Source organism: Nannospalax galili, unplaced genomic scaffold, assembly GCF_000622305.1.
Source record: "Nannospalax galili isolate Female #2095 unplaced genomic scaffold, S.galili_v1.0 scaffold646, whole genome shotgun sequence".
In the NCBI taxonomy this organism is placed as follows: domain Eukaryota; kingdom Metazoa; phylum Chordata; class Mammalia; order Rodentia; family Spalacidae; genus Nannospalax; species Nannospalax galili.
This window is the reverse complement of record NW_008355279.1, coordinates 2,600,663-2,620,378: the sequence shown is the minus strand read 5'-3', so window position 1 is coordinate 2,620,378 and position 19,716 is coordinate 2,600,663. Positions and strand designations below refer to the sequence as shown.

General features: G+C 44.0%; 1 protein-coding gene across 1 annotated transcript; it reads left to right on the top strand.

Annotated features, from left to right (window-relative positions):
• The first annotated feature begins 2,007 nt into the window (after positions 1 to 2,007).
• Positions 2,008 to 4,241, top strand: Gpr6 (G protein-coupled receptor 6). The gene is made up of 2 exons (XM_008852420.2): positions 2,008 to 2,018; positions 2,610 to 4,241. The coding sequence occupies exon 2, from the start codon at positions 2,628 to 2,630 to the stop codon at positions 3,717 to 3,719; it is 1,092 nt and encodes a 363-aa protein (XP_008850642.1). The 5' UTR covers positions 2,008 to 2,018; positions 2,610 to 2,627; the 3' UTR covers positions 3,720 to 4,241.
• Positions 4,242 to 19,716: the final 15,475 nt, after the last annotated feature.

Below are 19,716 nucleotides of genomic sequence, written 5' to 3'. Positions count from 1 at the left end.
AGAGGACCTGGGTTTGATTCCCAGCACCCACATGGTGGCTAACAACCATCTGTAACTCCAGTTCCAGGGTAGTCCAACACCCTCTTCTGACCTCTGAGGGCACTGCAAGACATGGGTGAACTTACATACATGCAGGCAATACACTCATACACATAAAATAATAAATAAAATACTTTTTTAAAAAGAACCATGGGATAGAATTACAAAAAATATATCATGTTTCAGTTTATGTTTTTATGTCAGCCTGAGTTTATTGCTCTATCTTGGGATGCATATAGTCCACAGGTTACAGTGGTGTACACACCTCCTGGCCTGGGCCTGTGTCTGATCTGATCATTTGGAAAATGCTACTGTGGTAGTTTGACAATTCACTCTAAAGTTCCGAAACAACAGTGCTGGCTCTTGGATGATACTCTTGCACTGAAATCCAAAATAGTTCTTTTCAGGAACTTATAAACAGTAAAGTTTTAAATTCATGAAAATCATAGTGTGTGTTAATTTTTGAAATCCCTCAAATGGAGTATAAACTCATTTTATAGTCCCACACTAGTTGTTGCACTAAAGAACCGAACTGCATTATGCACACACCGTCTTCTAGTTACCTTCAGCTGCACTGAGACAGAACTGGAGTGGTCTGGGTTGTGTTTAAAAGTGATCAGCACAGGTAACCTCATCCCCCCAGACTATGGGCAATCTGAGGACCTCTCTCTCTCTCTCTCTCTCTCTCTCTCTCTCTCTCTCTCTCTGTCACTGGAGATGGAGGCAAAGTGAACCAAGCAGGGGGAAGGGGAGGGGCAGGAGTGTACTTTCCCTTTGCTCAAACCATGTTGTCTCTAAAGGCCACACTGCCATGGCCTCAGTTCAGTGCTACAATGGCAATGCACAACCATTTCTTTTAGCACCTTACACAGAGTCAACTGCTTTAGTTTTGGCACAAGTACAATGACTGGATATTCTGGCTGATTGAAAAAGAGAAAGACCAATGCTTATATTTTACTGACAAAACAAAACACCTTTAAACCAAAACGATGATTTATCTGGGCTGAAAATAAAACTCCTGCCTACTGAAGTCTGATGCAGCTGAATTATCACTATTTTTGTCCTGTAATTTGTTTTATAAGGTACCAATTAACAGGGCAAAGTCTGTTGCTAGGAAAGTAAATCACATTTTGCTGTTTTCTTCTTTTCTAACAAGACACAGACCTTGTTTTTAATTAAAGAGCAAGTTCCAAGGGCACGACTAGCTACTAAAATCAAGAAACTTGGAGCAGATGTCTTGGTTTAAGATAGACAGCGGCAGCAAAAACTGCATAGGTAATCTTGGGGAGAAGAAACCTTGTGCCAAGTGTCCTTTTTATTTGTCCCCTGGTTCTACTCAACCGACACAAATACCATAAATATGATTTTACAAACAGAATTTCTTTCTCCAAGTCATTTTTGTCTGTCAAGCCACTGTTAAATTTTGGTTTGCTGCTGTCTCCGCTCAGACGCCCCTGTCCCAACCTTCCCTTCTCCATGGTTTCTTCACTTCCCTTGCGTGATCTTTGGCTCTGTCCTTTGCTGTGTGTCTTACTGCCACTCATCCCTCCCCTTCTTCCAGCTCACCCTCTTGGCCTGGCCTCGGGGTCTTCACTTCTTTCTCCCTCTCCTCTCACCCCATCCCATTTCTGGAGGTTTCTGGACTGGAGAGGTCGGTTCTGGCTTCTCCCCCTTTCTCGGGAGAACTCTGAGATGCCTCTGTGAAGGGTGGTGGGAGGCCGAGGAGGATAGGCCAGGCGGCTGAGGCCAGTAATCCGCTCACACCCAGAACCCGGCGCCTGACGTCACCGCGCCCCGCCTGTCAATCTCCCGCAGGCGCGCTGCTCGCAGCCTCCTTCCCGGTCTCTCACTCGCCGCGCTTGGGCTCAGTGGCAGGCGACAGCGCTTGCCTCCTCGACGCCGGGGCCAAAGCTGCTCGGTCGGTGCAGGGAGCGCAGTCCGGCGCATGACCAGTGACTCTCCCAAGCCCTGACTCCCAGGTGAGCGGCGGGCTGCCGGGGTAACTTTGAGCAAGTGGGGAAGGCGAGGGAGGCAAGACGGTCCAGTGGGTCCAGAGTCAGAGATCGGAGCCAAGTTTGACCACCCCTGCCCCTCATCTCCGCTAGTCTTCCCACCCCGGGGTCTGTGGCTGCTGCTCTCACTCTTCCCCTATTTCGCAAACTTGTTTTTCAGCACCACAGACAGCAACCCGCCACCCAGCTCAGATAGATCTATCTGGTCCCCAGCAAACAGGGATGGGGGCCTCTCAGGCCGATACTCCTACTCGGATGCCTTTGATGCGTGTGCAAGCAGCTGGAACATTTGCGGGATTGAGCGTGTGAGTGCAGGGGGTGTCTGTGCGCACATCTGTGCTAAAGCTCAGAAGTCGGCGCGGGCTCCCGGCGCGTTTCCTTTACTCACTCAACAGGTGTTTGTTTATCTGGGGTTCGCACTTGATCCCTGCTTCCCCGCTCGGCTCCAGGGTCCCGAGGTGGCTCGCGCAATTTGCTTGAGGGCAACTGGAGCAGGACACCGGCGCGCGAAAGTAGCCTGAGCAGCGCACCTGACGTCTGCTGTCCCTCTCTGTGCAGGGTGCAGCATCTGGCGGCATGAACGCGAGCGCCGCCTCGCTCAACGAGTCCCAGGTGGTGGCCGTGGCGGCCGAGGGCGCGGCGGCGGCGGCCACAGCAGCAGGGGCCCCGGACACCGGTGAATGGGGACCGCCTGCAGCAGCCGCGGCCCTGGGAGGCGGTGGAGGACCTAACGGGTCACTGGAGCTGTCTTCGCAGTTGCCGGCGGGGCCATCCGGACTGCTGCTGTCGGCAGTGAATCCCTGGGATGTGCTGCTCTGCGTGTCCGGGACAGTGATCGCGGGCGAAAACGCGCTGGTGGTGGCGCTCATCGCGTCCACTCCCGCACTGCGCACGCCCATGTTCGTGCTCGTAGGTAGTCTGGCCACCGCCGACCTGCTGGCGGGCTGTGGCCTCATCCTGCACTTCGTGTTCCAGTACGTGCTGCCTTCGGAGACTGTGAGCCTGCTCACCGTGGGCTTCCTGGTGGCCTCCTTCGCCGCCTCGGTCAGCAGCCTGCTAGCCATCACGGTGGACCGTTACCTGTCCCTCTACAACGCGCTCACCTACTACTCGCGCCGGACCCTGTTGGGCGTGCACCTCCTGCTGGCCGCCACCTGGACAGTGTCCTTAGGATTGGGGTTGCTGCCGGTGCTGGGCTGGAACTGCTTGGCCCAGCGCTCGTCCTGCAGTGTGGTGCGCCCGCTGACACGCAGCCACGTGGCGCTGCTCTCCACTTCCTTCTTTGTGGTCTTCGGCATCATGCTACACCTGTACGTGCGGATCTGCAAGGTGGTCTGGCGCCATGCTCACCAGATCGCGCTGCAGCAACACTGCCTGGCGCCGCCCCATCTCGCCGCCACCAGGAAGGGCGTGGGAACTCTGGCCGTGGTGCTAGGCACCTTTGGGGCCAGCTGGCTGCCCTTCGCCATCTATTGTGTGGTGGGTAGCCATGAGGACCCAGCCATCTACACCTACGCCACCCTGCTGCCCGCCACCTATAACTCCATGATCAATCCCATTATCTATGCCTTCCGAAACCAGGAGATCCAGCGTGCCTTGTGGCTCCTGTTCTGTGGCTGTTTCCAGTCCAAAGTGCCCTTCCGCTCCAGGTCCCCCAGTGAGGTCTGAAGGGCTTGCTTCGTGTCCCCTCACCAACACCACATCCCCAACGAGCCAGCCTTTGGTGCGCTGCTTGGTGCCTGCTGATAAACTCTGAAATCCCAATGGTGTGAATCTGACTTTGGGGGAAAAGGAGGGACTAGACATAAATGCAGCAAACTCACATAGACAAAGAGGCTTGTTGGCACTTTACATATACAGTGTATACATGTGTACATATATATACAAATATTTGTATCTTCTGAAGGTGTTCAGGATGTGGAGCTTCCTGTTCTGTGAAAAACTAACAAAAAGATGTGGTTGTATACTCAAATCGTACATCACATTTGTCAAGTGAAGACATTCCAATACTGCTTAATAATAGCACTTTATTTTTAGCTGCTGAAATGCCAAAACAGTGTTGCCATTTTCAAAGGCAGGAGAAAGGGAATCAAAGATGTATTTTTGTTGTATGTGATAGAATATTTTGCTGCACATGCATCAACAAATTACAACATATTTTGTACACAAATAAACACATTATAAAAATATGATTTGGGGTACGTGATGAATTATGGCATTATTTCAAAGCTGAAATAAGAGTATTTGTCTTTAAAGTCCATTATATGTAGTCTCTCTCCAGAGAAAACCTTATGTAAGAAATCATATGCATTTGCATATTGTTCCTAAATTTTCACTGAGATACCAAATCCAGATCATAGGGTGGGGGAAGGGGCAGGGAGTACCATATTCACATAACAGTATTCACAGAACATGAAAAGGCTTTATGTCATTGATTCAAGATAATCTTCTCCCATGGTGACTGGATTTGGAGGACAAAAACCAATCAAATTGCCATAGATGCACTTGTAAACCCTAAAGCCACAAATTTCCACAGTAGTTTTTCAGGTCTGGCAAGAACTTTAAAGATGGTATATTCATATTGTTGCTGGTTAGCTTTGGCAGCAAAATGCAGATCCTTATAAAATGAACATCTTTTTCAAAGACAGGATTCCAAGATCTTCGTGAGGAAATGAAGTGTATACAGTATCCCTTCCCCAGGCACTCATCCTTTAAATAGGCATCAGGACCTTCAAGAACTAAGCATTCCTGCTCTGTGAGTCAGGAAGCAAGGCTGGGCAAGGAGGGCATGCTATGAACCCATATGAAGGAATATGCACACAAACATAAGTATTACTACTTTGGAGCCTTAGGAAGACATACACATGCAAATTTGCTCATAGATTTCGTATTTACTGAGTGTCTATTGCACAGTGGACACAATTCCAGGCCTGGGATTTTGGAGCTGGTCTAAAAGTAAACATATTTTCACTTTGGGATAAATGCCAAGAAGGAAAATAAAGGAGGATGAGGGGTGGCAGGCAGTAGAGCATTCTCCATTGGTTGGGGTTGCTGGGGAAATCTCTGTGAGGTGCTAACATTTAGGAGGTGATCTCAGTGAAGTGTGTTATGAGACATATTAGAATGCGGGCTCTGTGCTTCCCAGTCAGAAAGAAGAGCGAGTGTAGAGGCTTCAGGGTGGGAATATGCAAGAAGCAGCAATGTATCTGCATGAAATAAACAAGAAGAGAGGCAGGAAACCAGTATGGACAGGGAGCCCAGGCTGCATCTTCTCAAGCTTTGCAGCTTGTAGGGACCTAGGATTTTACTGGGTGATAGGGAAATGAAATGATCTCTATTTTAAAAGACTCACTCAGAGTAGGGTTGGCGAGGCAGGGAAATGGGGAGAGAAGATAGGATCAGGGAGGGTCAACCCAAATCAATGATATATGAAAAAGCCATAAACAAACCTGATACTTGATAAGCTAATTAAAAAAAAAATTCGAAACATTCACTCAGACTGGTCCACTGAAAATTGTCTCTAGGAGAGTCAAGACTTCGGCAGCAGACAGAAGTCCAGGGCTGTAATCCTCTATGAGAAATGACAGTGGCTTGAGGTAGAGGCAGGGGAAGAGATGGTAGGTAGAGGTTGAGTTCTAGAAAGACATTGAGTTATATAGATGAGAACACACACAAAAAAGAAAAGTTCTGAATGATTGCAAGGATTTTACCTTGAGCAAAAAACAGTGAACCCAAGGGCCGTTAAAGGTGAGGAAACAGAGGAGAGTGGAGAATTGAAAAGTTTACACCTCTTAAATTTAGTAAGTTTACACTTATTACATTTGTGTCAACTTGACTGGACCGTGGGGTACCCAAATAATTAATCAAACATTCTAAATGAGGTTGTTTGGAGTGAGATTAACATGTAAGTAAGTAGGTGGGCTTTGAATAAAGTAGATTGCCCTCCATATGTGAGTGGGCCTCAGACAATCACATCATGATCTGAATAGGCCAAAAAGCATTCTCTAGCAGCCTACCTTCAGACTTCATCTACAACACTGGCTCTTTTGGGTTCTAATGCAAATGGACTTGAGACAGAAACCACAGCATCAACTTTCCTGGGTCTCTAGACTGATGACCCACCCTGCAGTTTGTGGACTTGCCAGCCCCCATAACTGCACACACCATTCACTTCTCTCACATGTATCCCACTGGTACGGTTCTCTTTCTTTCATACTTCACACCTAATGTGTCAGCAAAACCAACTGCCTTTGCCTTCACGTATATGCACCCATCTTGTTGGTTCAATTTCTCTGGAGAACCCTGAAACAAGAAGGATGGGGAATTTGAAAAGTTAATTCTAAACTCCCAAATGGAGAGCTCATCTGGGCAGTTTGTCTACTTTACAAACACTTCTATAGCACTTGTATACCAGACATTGCTCTAAGCATATAACAAATATTAGTTCAGTTAGTCACTACAACAATCCTCAATTGATGAACTCTCGGCAAGAAACAAATTGCACGCTCTAGCTAAATGATTAATAGAGTTTAATGAAGGGACTACACAAAAATGTGAGCATGATTAAAGGAATCCAACAAAGTACTGACGTTCCTCACGCCCCTTCCAGAGCTACACCACCGGGGCTGCCAGAAAGGAGTGAAGAGAAAGCAGATACTGACAGGACCAAGATGGACGGCTATAGAAGATAGAGGTCCGGGGGTATGTGGCCCTTAGCAGAGGAAGCCATCTGGTGCCTGGTGCCTGATAAGGAGAAAGTTCAGAAAGTTAACTACTAGAGTACCATTTCTTTGCTCCATCCTACCTCTTGATGGTGACTTTAAACTAAATCAGAAGACAACTAACTCTTTCATGCAGAGCACATAGTCCATTTCCCTGGAGCATGTGGAGTAGGGTGAAAAGCAGAGTTGTCAGCACAAATAGACTATATACCAAAAACATTATGAGATAGGTACAAGTTTTATGCCCACTTGACACTTAAGAAATAGGGGTACAAAGAAGTTATCATACATGTCTACAATTTAGGAGAAAGATGTGTGCTGACAAATGAACTTGGGACTTATCAACATATTGGTGATATTTAAAGCCATGGGTCTGGATGGGGTCACCTTGGGAGCGCTTATTGTTTTCTGGAGGAGATGAGAACAAACATCTACTCGTCCCATGTAGTGCACCCATGACAGTCCCAAGAAATGATTCCACCAAAGTCTTACTTGGAAAAGCAATGAGTTTATTGGGTTACTTACAGGAACACGGACAACTCAAAAACAGCTGCATCACTGGAGAGACATGAGTGACACAAAAGCTGTAATCCTGGAGTTCTTTGCACAACTTTCAGGAGGCTTGACAGATCAGGTAGGGAGAGAGTCTCCTCTTCCCAGCAATCTTTTCTGTTTATATAACCTTGGGGAAGGTGGAGCCTTAGGAATCTTGAAAATTTCAGGAAGTTCCTGAGGAGTTGTTTCCTTCCTGAGTCTTAAGGCGCCTCCTTCTAAGATGGAATGTTTCCAATTGGAGGAAATTGCTACAGAACACACAGAAAAGAGGGCCAAGAATTAGATTCCGGTGAAAGGAAGTATTTCGAAATCAAGAAGATAAGAGGATCCAGCAAGGGGGAAAGAGAAGTGGTTAGAGAGATGGGAAGAGCAGACGCCTGGAAGACAGAAGAAGGCACGCCTGAAGGGGAGCAGCCTGGCTGTTGCTGGGAGGAGGGGACCAAAGAACTAAGAGATGATGAGAGAAGCCCGGCGTGGCGAGCCTTTAATCCCAGCACTTGGGAGGCAGAGGCAGGCGGATCTCCCCTAGTTCAAGGCCAGTCTGGTCTACAGAGTGAGTTCCAGGCCAGTTGGAGCTACAGGGAGACCCTGTCTCAAAATGACCAAAGGAAAAAAAAAAGAAAAAGAAAGAAAGAAATGATGAGAGATTTTATCATGTTAATGTCATTGCCACAGGAGAGAGCGAGGGAAAGAAGCCCTGGTGTAGACGGTACAAGAGAAAACAAGTCCAGCCTCTGGCAGCTCCCAGCAGCACAGCAACCTTTTCAGTGCTGTAAAACACACTATGGTTTATGCATGTCGACTTTACAGAGTCCGTAAATTTAGAGATGGGAAGATTAGCAACATTGTTCCTCCATCAAATTAAAATTTTCTAAAGAACTAACCTTCACGGATGTTTCAGCCGTGTCACACATCTTTGAACTCCCCTCTTTTAAATCAGGAATGCATTCAAGTGCACTAAAACACAAGGTCTGGCTGTCAGCTTCCTCCAAACATGATGAGAGAAAAATCTATCTCTAGATGTAGAACAAAGACCTCGAAAGTATGATAAATTTATAATTATAAAGAAAGATTTCCTGAAATCAGCACATGAGGAACGTTTTGTGCAAATATCCGATACAGATCATGAATCTGACTTCAGTGCACTTGCTATTAATTAATATTTTATATCAGCTGCAGTCCTAATCAAGCCTTTTGGAAAAACTAAGAATAAGATACTAAATAACACTGAGTACGGTGGCACAATGCTTTAATCCCTGCCCTTGGGAGGTAGAAGCAGGTGGATCTCTGTAAGAACAAAGCCAGTCTGGTCTACATAGTAACTTCCAAGTGGGCTGGGACTAGGGTACAGGGAGACCCTGTCTCAAAAAGACCCCCCAAAAAAAAAAAAAAAAAAAAAAAGACACTAAACAATCAGATTGCTAATAACTTAGACTTAGTTGGGCATGTCTGTGTAATGTCAGTAGGTTTAATATTAATCAACCTATGATGCAACAATATAAAACTATGCACAGATCTTGAAACATTTCCATAGACAAATGTCACACATTCATGTGACCTATCAAATATTAATTTAAAATCTCTTATTGTGAGACTACTTATAAAAGCATACAGTCTTTGAGAAATGCAAGCCTCATTCAAACATCCAAGTATCTATCTGCTTTGTTATCTAATGACTGTCCTACATTTAACATGTTTAAAATTGGGCTACTGATTTTGCCCCATGAACCTATTCTTTCTTTCTCCTTTATTTACACAGTTGATAGCAATGCCATCACCTTTAACTTCAAAATATGCCAAGAATCTGGCCACTGCTTTCTTCTGGGCTGCTGGCATCACCTCATGCCTAGGTTACTCCAGTAGCTTCCTGTTGAATCTCCCACTTTAGCTCTTGTGTCTTGCCAACAATTGCATCTGTGACTACCCTTCAGAACTGGGCCTGTGCCACCATGGTCTTAAAAGAACAAAGATGAGAAGCTTTGAGTAAGTACTTCTTGAGTGAGAAATTTCACATCCTAAGTATCTGAAATTTCATGTCCTAAGACACAGACTTCACCTCAAAAAAGGTATACGGCAAGGCCTGGAGCAAAACATTCTAAAGCTTGAAGCCCAGGACAAGGCTCCAATGGCATAGCATATTAATTTCCTATTGCTGATGTAACAAATTACACCAAACTTGGCAATATGCATAAAACAACACACATATATTCTGTTACAGTGGCAGAAACCAGAAGACTAAAATCATTACTTCACAGGATCAAAAATTAAGACAGTAGCAGGTTTCACTCCCTCCAGCAGCTCTGCAGACTTAATGTTTCCTAGCCTTGTCCAGTGTCTAGAGCTGCATTCCTTGGCTCATGGCCCCTCCTTCTATCTTCACTGTGGCATCTTGCTACGGTGATGACATTGTCTTCTTCTGCAGTCAAATTGCCCTCTACCTCTGTCTTATGAAGACACGTGTGATTACATTTAAGGCCTGGCTAGATAATCAGATAGTGTTTCCATCCCAGGATCTTTAATCACACCTGCAAAGCCGTTGCCATCTAAGTAACAGACAAATCCTTGAGAGCAATACTGAGGAGGTTACAGTCGAAGACATAGAAGCATAGAGGTTAAATAAAGGAGAACAAAGGAAAAAGAGGCCAAGAAAAGGCATCCAGCCCAGAGTTTGGGATAAAGGAGGAAGTGCGGAAGTGTGGAAGGGCTGAGAGAGCATGTGAACCAAGAGCTGGGAAGTGTTAAGTTAGGAACACTGTGCTCATGGGCAGTCTGAATGAGAACAGCTTCAAGGGACTGCAATGTAGGGTTAGATCGGGTGAATGAGGAGCATGTCAATTTCCCTCAAACATTTAGCAAGAAATGGAAGAAGACAAATAAAGCGGTAGCTAGAGAGAAATACAGCATCACAAAAGAGACTTCTCTCTGTCTCTCAATCTCTATCTTTCAAAAATGTCCTTTAAAACTGAATATATTATTCTACTGAGGGAAAAACAGTATATAATTGAGAAAGATGGGAAAGCAGAAAGATGCTTGATGGGTGAGTTTCACGGGGAAAGAGAGGCTCCAGGACACTGTCAGGAATCCGTGGGGACACAGCTTTCCTGATCTTCCAGGAGGCAAGGCAGGAATAATTGGTACTGACAGATCTAAGTTTATAGATGGTGGGAGGAAGTTCACCGAGTTCCTACCTGACAACCTCCATTTATCTGAAGGAGGAGTGCCAGTTAAGAGATGATTTCAAGCAATCTCAAGAACCAAAGTTGATGACATTGGGAACGAGGCTGAGTACTTGGATGGTGCTTGCAATCACTTAATCAAGTTAAAGGTCAGATCATAGCAAACATCACAAAAATGGGAAGCAACTAAAATCCTCATATACTGCTGGCAGGGCTGCAGAATGGTACAGACACTTTGGAAAATATGTTGGTGGTCTCTTAAACCATTAAACATTCTCCTTCAGACAACCCAGTTGTTTCACTGCTATTTAGTCAGGATGAATGAAAGAATGTGCCCGTATAATGTGCCCATGAATGTGCATAACACCTGGTTGTAATAGTCAAAAAATGGAAGTGATTCAAACATCCATCAGCAGGTGAGTGAATAAACAAACTGTGGTATGTCCACATGATCGAATCTACTCAGAAAAGAAAAAGAGTGAACTAATGATCCAGGCAGCGACAGGGGAAGCATCTCCAGATAACTACCCTGAGTGAAAGGCAGACAAGAAAAGAACAAATAGTGCAGAACTATTTTACATATAAGTTCTTTTTTAGATTTTGTATTTTTCTATGAAAAAAGTATTGAATTTCACTCAAAATTTTACTATGCAAAATATGTAACTTTAATTTTCCATGTATCAATTGATGTTATTTCTATAAAACAAATTCTCAGAGGTGCACAATCAACTTTCATTCATGACACCAAACAAGCATTTGATAAATTTCAAAGAAATCCCTATCTACTTATGTGATACAAATAGTAATATGCTTTACCATAATAATATTTTCTGTTTAAAGAGGATATAAAACTATAGCATGATATTCTACAGATGGACATCTTACATAAAACTTGTCTAATAGCATTTTTCCAATATATATTTTATTGAATTTTTGTGCATTTCATATAATCCATATTAATCATATTTAGACCCTCTTCCCATATGCATCCTCTTTTACCCCCCAACCAGATTTCATGCATTTTGTCATATAGGTTGAGGCCTAGCAAGTCGTGCCTCCAGATTTCCCTCGGTGTGAATTCATCCACTGGAGCCTGATCAGCGTATCTAACATCATTCCCTTAAAGAAGACCAAATCTCCCTCACCCAGCAGTGATCAGCTGCCACTAGTTCCTCCACTAAGGTTGGGGCTTCTTGCCCATTTCCCCAGTTCTATGCTGGGATTTTTGTCTGGGTTGAGTTTGCATGGGTCTTGTGCATGCTGTCAGTTCATATGAGCAAGTTCCCAGAAGCCTGAAAAACTTGTGGTCATCCACCCTGGCTCTTACAATCTTCCCACCCCCTCTTCCACAATGGTCCGTGGGTGGGTGAGGTTTGATATAGGCGTCCTATCTAGGAACACACACTCTGCAGTGTCTTATTCTCTATATTTTGGCCACTTGTGGTTTAAGGAAGCTTCACTGGTGAGAGTTGAGAGATGCATTAGTGTTCTCTCTACCCTGTCCCACATGTTCTGTGAGCCTTAGATGTAGAGGTTCCATTGTTGATGATCACTTAGAGCTGGGCATCTCATGTATTCTCTGTGAGCGACTCTGTAACAGTCTCCATCTGTTGCAAAAAGAAGATACTTCGATGAGTTTTGACAGGTATTCTTGTCAGGGTAGTCCAGAGGTCTCAGGCAGAACAGTCAGGAGGGTGCTTAGGGCCAAGATAAGGGTGGGGACAGCACATAAAAAATTCTTAAAAATATCTATAGCAATAGAAATCAGTTTGTGACTGGCATGGGAAGTATAGGGATGGGAGAGGCAGAAAGAGACTGAAAGGGGCTCATGAGAAGTTCTGGGATGATGGATATTGTCATTAACTTAACTGTGATTGTTATTTCATTGAATTGTACCCTTGAAATACAGATCATGGCACATGCCTCTAATCCCTGTAATGCCTACATTCTCAAGTCTGAAACACTAAAATAGCAAATTCAAGGCCAGCCTTGGAGACAACAGACTAAAGGTCAGTATGAACTACACAGTGAAATCCTTCATTAATAAAACAAGGGCTTGGGGCTGTAGCCCTGTGGCAGAGTATTTACCTAGCAGGTATATGACCCTGACTCTAATCTATAGCACTGAGTAACAAATACACGTTGTTCATTTTATATCAATTTTTCCTCAGTAAATTTCTATTAAATAAACTAAAGATCAACAAAAGAACCATAGTATAATAGCATGTACTGGACAGCTTCAGTTGTCAACTTGACACATCTGGGTAAGAAGGAACCTCATCTGAGGAGTGGCATCCACTGGATTGGCCTGTGGCCATGTCTGTGGGGCATTTTCTTGATTAATGAGTGATATGGGAGGGCCCAGCCCACTGTGGGTAGTGCCACCGCTGGGCAGGAGGTCTTGTGTTGTATAAGAAAGCAGACTGAGTACAGAGGAGTAAGCCAATAAGCAGCATTCCTCCATGGTCTGTACTTTAGTTTCTGCCCTGAGTTCCTGCTCTGTCTTCTCTCCAAGGTGAACTAGAAGCTGAAGATGGAGTAAACTCTTTCCTTTCTAAGTAGGTTTTGGTCAGTGTTTATCACAGTAATAGATAACTAATACAGAAGTTGATACTACAATCATGGGATGTTGCTGTGACAGACCTGACCATGTTGTTTGGGGAGAATTGCAAAAGTGTTTGGAACTTTGGGCTGGACAAGTCTTCGAGTATTCAGAGCTTAGTGAGCTGTTGCTGTGGAGCTTAGAACAGTTATGCTGAAGAGAAATGTGGATGATAGACGTCTGGTTTGTGACATTTTAAGGGAAGACTTATCAGGGCTGTTTGTGTGATATTCTGAATTGAGAATCTGTGTTTCTAGTCAGCTGGGGCTGAAGAATCAGTTGTGATTAACAAGAGACCAGCACCACTGAAGTAAAACCATTACTCTACTGGGACAATTGATGCTGGTTAACTGGAGCTGAACTATCTATCAGTTGTAACAAGAAACCAACATCACTGAGGCAAAATCTTCCGGGAAGTATTTCTTCAATCAGCACACAGAAGCTGTGGTCCAGGGGGGGTCTGAGGTTCCACCTCAATCTGGAAGCAGGACTTGGTAATGTGTAAAGAGTCTCCCAGGTGGTATTGGTGTTGAAGAAGCCATAGAGAGAATCTGAGGCTTTGTACCCTGAGTGGCCAAGAGAGGACATTGGTGAAGGTACAGTCTCGGTTCCAGTGAAGACCCCAGGACTGAAGAGCTCATTGAGAGTGTGGTGGTTTGAATGAGAATGTCCCCGCTAGGCTCCATGTATTTTGACTTTTGGTTCCCTGTTAGTGGCGCTGTTTTGGGAGGTTTTAGGAGGTGTGGCCTTACTGGAGGAAGCACATCATGGGTGTGGGCTTTGAGAGTTCTTAAGCCTAGGTAGATTTTTTTTTCAGTAGCTTTCTGTGCATCCTGTGCCTGCTTGAAGATATGAACACTCTACTTTCTACTCCAACCACCCAGTCTGCCATGCCTCCCCACCATCCTGGACTCTAGTCACTCTGGAACCGTAAGCTCAAATAAACTTTTTCTTCTGTAAGTTGCTTTTGTCTGTATTTTCATCACAGCAACAGAAAAGTAACTAATACAGAGAGAATTTGAGGCTTTGTACCCTGAGAGGCCAAGAGAGGCCATTGGTGAAGATGCAGCCTCAGTTGCAATGGAGACTGCAGCATATTGAAGATGCCAGGACCATGGAATGATCACCAAGTGCAGTGGCAGGTGTGGAATGGTGCCAGCTTGAGGCTACAAGACAAGCTGTGTGTGCTGCGGAGGACAAAGGCAGAGAAGCGGAGCTGCCCAAGCTCTTTGGAGCCCAGAAGATCGTGGGTGAATTCCAGATGTCCAACATTGAGTTACATTGCTGGACTTCAGTTTGCTTAAATGTGCCAAGTTCTTCCCTTTTGAAATAAGACAGTATGTAACTTGCTTTGGATTTTATAGGAGCTCACCGTTAAGAGACTTTTAAAAGAGGCTGAATTTTTTACACAAGTTGACAAGTTGATAATTGCACTGGATAGCTTCAGTTGTCAACTTGACATACCTGGGGAGAGGGAGCCTCAATTGAGGAATGACCTCAGTTAGACTGGTCTGTGACCATGTCTGTGGGCCATTTTCTTGATTATTGAGTGATGTGGGAGGGTCCCAGTCCACTGTGGGTGATGCCATCCTTGGGCAGGTGACCTCGTGTTATATAAGAAAGCAGATTGATCACAGGCCAGAGGAGCAAGCCAGCAATGTTCCTCCATGGTCTGTGCTTCAACTCCTGTCTCCAGGTTCCTGCCCTGAGTTCCTGTCCTGACTTCCTGTCCTGACTTCCTTCAGTGATGAACTGTGACCTGGAAGATATAAGATAAAATAAACCCTTTCCTCCCCAAGTTGGTTTAGTCAGTGTTTTTATCACAACAATAGAAAATAACTAGGACATAACAAATATAAAAAATGTAAGCCAATATGATATGATTTATTGCTCAGATAATGTGGTCCAGCCCTTCAAGTACATCTATCTGCTAACCATTCAAGGGTGAAGTAAATAGGAAAATGGGGAGAGAGAATAATGCCTTACCAATGTGCTAAAGTTGTTGTAAGGATTATATAAATTAATAAGCATTAAGTCATGCTACAGCAACAAACGACCCCACAATGGTAGTGGCTTCATGTAACAAGGATTTCTCATTTCTACAGTATTTTTTGCAATGCCTAGACAACTTCTCAAGACAACTTTCATTACTGCACAGTAATGCAACTGTCTACTTTCTGGTTCTATCCCCCTCACCTTGAGGCCTTCTCTATTATCACTAGAGTAAAGAGGAATACTAGGGGTATCATGCCAGCAACTAAATGCTTTGGCCAAAATGACACATCCACCCCCAGCCCAGTGGGTAGATCTAGTCACAGGGGCCCCTCCCTGAGTACAAGGGTAATGCTGAGGCTTCAGAAAGAAAGGTGAATCATAAGTGAATGGGTCTGAGATGTGACTAAATCATCTTTGCCTTCCTCAGATGGACATCAAGTTGCAGGGAAGTTGAATCTGAAGATTCAAGCTTAAATTTTCAAATATTAAGACTAAACAAACTTTTACAATCCCTTAATAAAACTTACATAATGGGGATGTTAATCAAGATAGCAGAACACAGTGTAAAAAATGTCAAGAACTGAGGTAGAGAAAAAGAGAGAAGCCTGATTTTCGAACTTAAGTCAGACCTTGCCCCTCACCATGGAGTAGCTTAATGGGGATTGGGAAAATCCCTTGTCCACAAGCAATCCCAAACCTGTTCTAGATGTGTGGCTGGGATTTTGTGGCTATGCAGATTGAGAGAAACTGTGCTAATGATGTTGGTCAGAAAAGCCAGAAATACGTGACTTTCAGTAACAAGTATTCAATCCTCTAGGGAAAGAATAAGGAACTCTAATCAGCATTAGTGATTGTTGAATGGAGGAGGGAGGAAGTTTGCTAGACTGTGGTGTGTGGCTTTGGTTTATAACCCAAACGTAGAGCAACTTGGAAGCCAAGCAAGGTCATTTGAATGTCTCTCTCTCTCTCTCTCTCTCTCTCTCTCTCTCTCTCTCTCTCTTTAAGCATTCATGTCCCTGTGTGTAGGTAACACATGTGTCTGAAGGTACATGCATAGGTCAAAGGACAACATTGACTGTCATTCCTCATCTACCTGGTTTTTTGAGACAGGTCTCACTGACCTGGAACTTGCCAAGTAGGCCAGGCTGACTGGTCAGTGAGTCCCAAGGATCAGCCTATATTTGCCTCCCCAGCCCTGGGATTACAACCACATGCTAACCATATCCAGTTTGTTTATTTGTGTGTTTGTTTTTAAATGGGTGTTCTAGGGATCAAACTCAGGTCCTCATGCTTGCAAGGTAAGCACTTTACCAACTCAACTCCACAACTCATCTCCTCAACCCCTGAATTATCCATTTCCTGAAGCCACAAAGCTCTAAAGAACCTCTGTCCAAACTCAGCTTGCTTTGTCTAAGTTAAGCCCTCAATACTCAAACTTGGGTCTTATTTCTTATCACACATGTTACAAGCCAAGTCAGTCTAACTTTCAACTTCCAGATCTTGAGAGTGAAAATGAATGAGAGCCATGCACAGTGGTACATATCTATAACCCCATCACTCAGAAGACAAAGGAGGAGGATCAGTCTAGTTCAAGACTAGTTCAAGGTAGCATTGTATGGTGGTTGGCCCAAGTAGCACTGTATCTACCTTAGCTGCTACTGTGACACTGTTGTTATTAAGCAGATTTTATAGCTGTGGCATTTTGTAACATAGTCTGGGTTTTTATAGCTGTAAGTACATTTTCTTTTCTGGTTTTTCTCAGTTGGACTCATAAAATATTTTTCATGTTATCTGTTTTGGGTAGTTTGCAAATTTTAAAAACTGTCTTTTTAATATTTTAGTTGCTGCTTTGAAATGATAATTTCTATAATAATCTTTAAATGTTTTATTGTCTTTGATTGTTTGATATATTTTGTATATATGTATGCAGTATTCGAGAGTGAGTTCTCTCCTTCCACCATGTGGGTTCTAGGAATGGAACTCAGATCATCAGGCTTAGGAGCAGGTGCTTTCATTCATATGGCTGAGCTGTGTCCCTGAAGTAGCAATCCAAATCAATGTTGTGTGCATTTTCCCCAATGCACTGAAACTGGGGTGTACATACTTGCTGTAAACTATTTTTCTTTAATTGTTAGTAGAATGTTTATATTTAAGAATAACTGTAACAAGAATTATATCTCTGCTTTAACATGAATTATATCCTCCTGAACAAGAGTCTTTGTATAGAAAAACAAACAGCAGCAACAACAAAAACCAACCAGAAAGCACACACACACAGTTCTGTCTCTCTCTTACATGAATGCACAGACACACCACATACCAAGTACCAGAAAGTCCCTGGAACTTATGAAGATCCCGCTCACTAGGATTTACTATACGCCTGGTAATCGTTTGGTTCGCGGGTACTCTGAAAAAAAAAAAAAACACTGTATTATTCCCTGAAGAAATGCTACTATAAAAAAGGAGTTTGTGGGGGCTGGAGAGGTGGCTCAGCAGTTAGGAGCACTGACTTCTCTTATAAAAGACCACTACCCACGTGGTGGCTAACAATCATTCATAATTCCAGTTCCAGGGTGTCCAACGCCCTCTTCTGACCTACTTGGGCTTTGCATAACATGAGTGCAGCCAAGACACACACACACACACACACACACACACACACACACAAATAAATAAATTTAAAAAATAAAATTAAAAAAGAAAGGAATTTGATAGGACAAACCACAGAGGTACACAGAGTAAAGCCAGCGTCCTCAGCCTGAGCATTGACTGGATGAACATATTTGAATATCAGCTTGAAGCTGAAAGGAATGTGTAATAAGGACTTGCAGCCACTAAGAGGATGCTCTGTGTGCAGTCACTTAGCCCCTGCATGTTGGGCTATAGGGGAAAGGGTCCATATATTACAGACTATGTGCAGATGCCAACTGTGCCCTGCAGTCACTCCCCCACCCTGCCATGTGTGTTAAGTTACGTCACAGTGTAGCGAAAGCTAACAATGATTATGGTCCCTTGTAGCTGAGTGTTACTGCACTATTGTCATATGCTTTGTATTAAAAGAATCGCTCCCTCAATTTTTAAAATTGCTATTATTAAAAGAGACACACAGTAACAAGTATTAAACAGCATTCTTTCTTTTACTAAAAGGGTATTAAATTTGTGTTTTGTAAACACTAAGGTAATTATGAAAATGATGGTAGAATTAACAACAGCAAAAAGATCATCTGTTTAGTCCATCTCAACAGATCTCATTTTCACCACTGTAGATGAACATCCAGTTTATTACTGAAACAGCTGACAGCTGATAACATTATCTTTTGTTGCTGAGGCATTTAATCCCTGTATGACAGATGTCACTGGACAGACTGGTACCAAGCTAGCAATACCTTGCAGGTCATGCAGAGTGCACGTGATAGGCTCCCTGCCTGGGCTTGCAGACTGCACTCAACTCTGGGGAGTCTGTGACTATTTGTGAACCTTTTCTTTCACATATAGGTGCTGCTTTCCCTGTCCAAGAAGCCAGCTCCGTCTGCTGGGGATTTGGCTGTAGCAACAGAGTCAGGGCTAGAACAGGGTTTTAGAGAGTAGCTTGTACATTTCCTTTGGGTTTCAGTGACTTTGGACTTCAGAAAAAAAGCCAGTAAGAAAGCCAAGAAAGCCAAGATTACACAGCTCCTGTGTGGAGAAGCTTGAGTGCAGTCTGCCCAGGTTTTTCTTCCCCATCAGACAGGATGTGCATCAGGTATCGGTCACATGCTCACCTGCAGGGCTTCCCTTGCCCCACTCTGCTGTCTGCCTCTTTACCTCCCAGGAAAGCTGAGTAGGACCCCATGCGAGCCATGGTGCCCCCCTGAGTGCCAAGTGAAGCTAGGGATGACCACCAATGTCTGACCCCTGGCAAGAAGGAGGCTGATGTTGCTGCTGGCAAAACTTGGCACTCTCTCTTCTGGACTGCAAACCCAAGGCTCAGAGTGAAAAGTGTCTTTTTCCAGAGATCCAGCTGTTTGGTGTGGTGAGAAGGAGGGAATGTCTATCAAACTCTGACCCTGCTTATCAGACTCTGGGGCCAGGGATTTGGTCTAAGCCCTAATTTGTGTCTTGCTCAGTGCCTAGAGTACCATCTTCAACAACAAAATCATGTGATTAGACATCTCAAGGGCGTCGGGTAAAGCTTTTAAAGATGTTGACCTCCTCCAATAGTTTCGTGTAGATGAATGAGTGTAAAGTAAAAGACAACAAAACCTTTCTATTCTATTTGTTTCAATTAGAAGAAAATACAGGTGAGGACCCATCCATCAAGTCTCTGGAACAGAGAAGGCTTTCTAAACTTAAAAACAATGAACAAAATCACGAAGGTATATGTATGAAGCCCAGCCCCATCATAAAATGTCTTTAAAGACAAAGAACATAGCAGGAAAAAAACCGAGAATACATAATATATTTAAATGCGTTAATAATATATGACAAATTTTTTTGCATGTGAAGAATTTTTACAAACTGAGAAGATGATAGCCCATCAGGAATGCTGACAGAAACATGAAAGAAATGTCATGAAAGGAAAAATCAGCAGTTGCCGTTAGCTCTGCTGGGGAGGGACACCGCCTTGTCTTTAGGCT

Coding starts and splice junctions, on each gene's coding strand:
- Gpr6 (XM_008852420.2), top strand. CDS start 2,628: ATGAACGCGAGCGCCGCCTCGCTCAACGAGTCCCAGGTGGTGGCCGTG.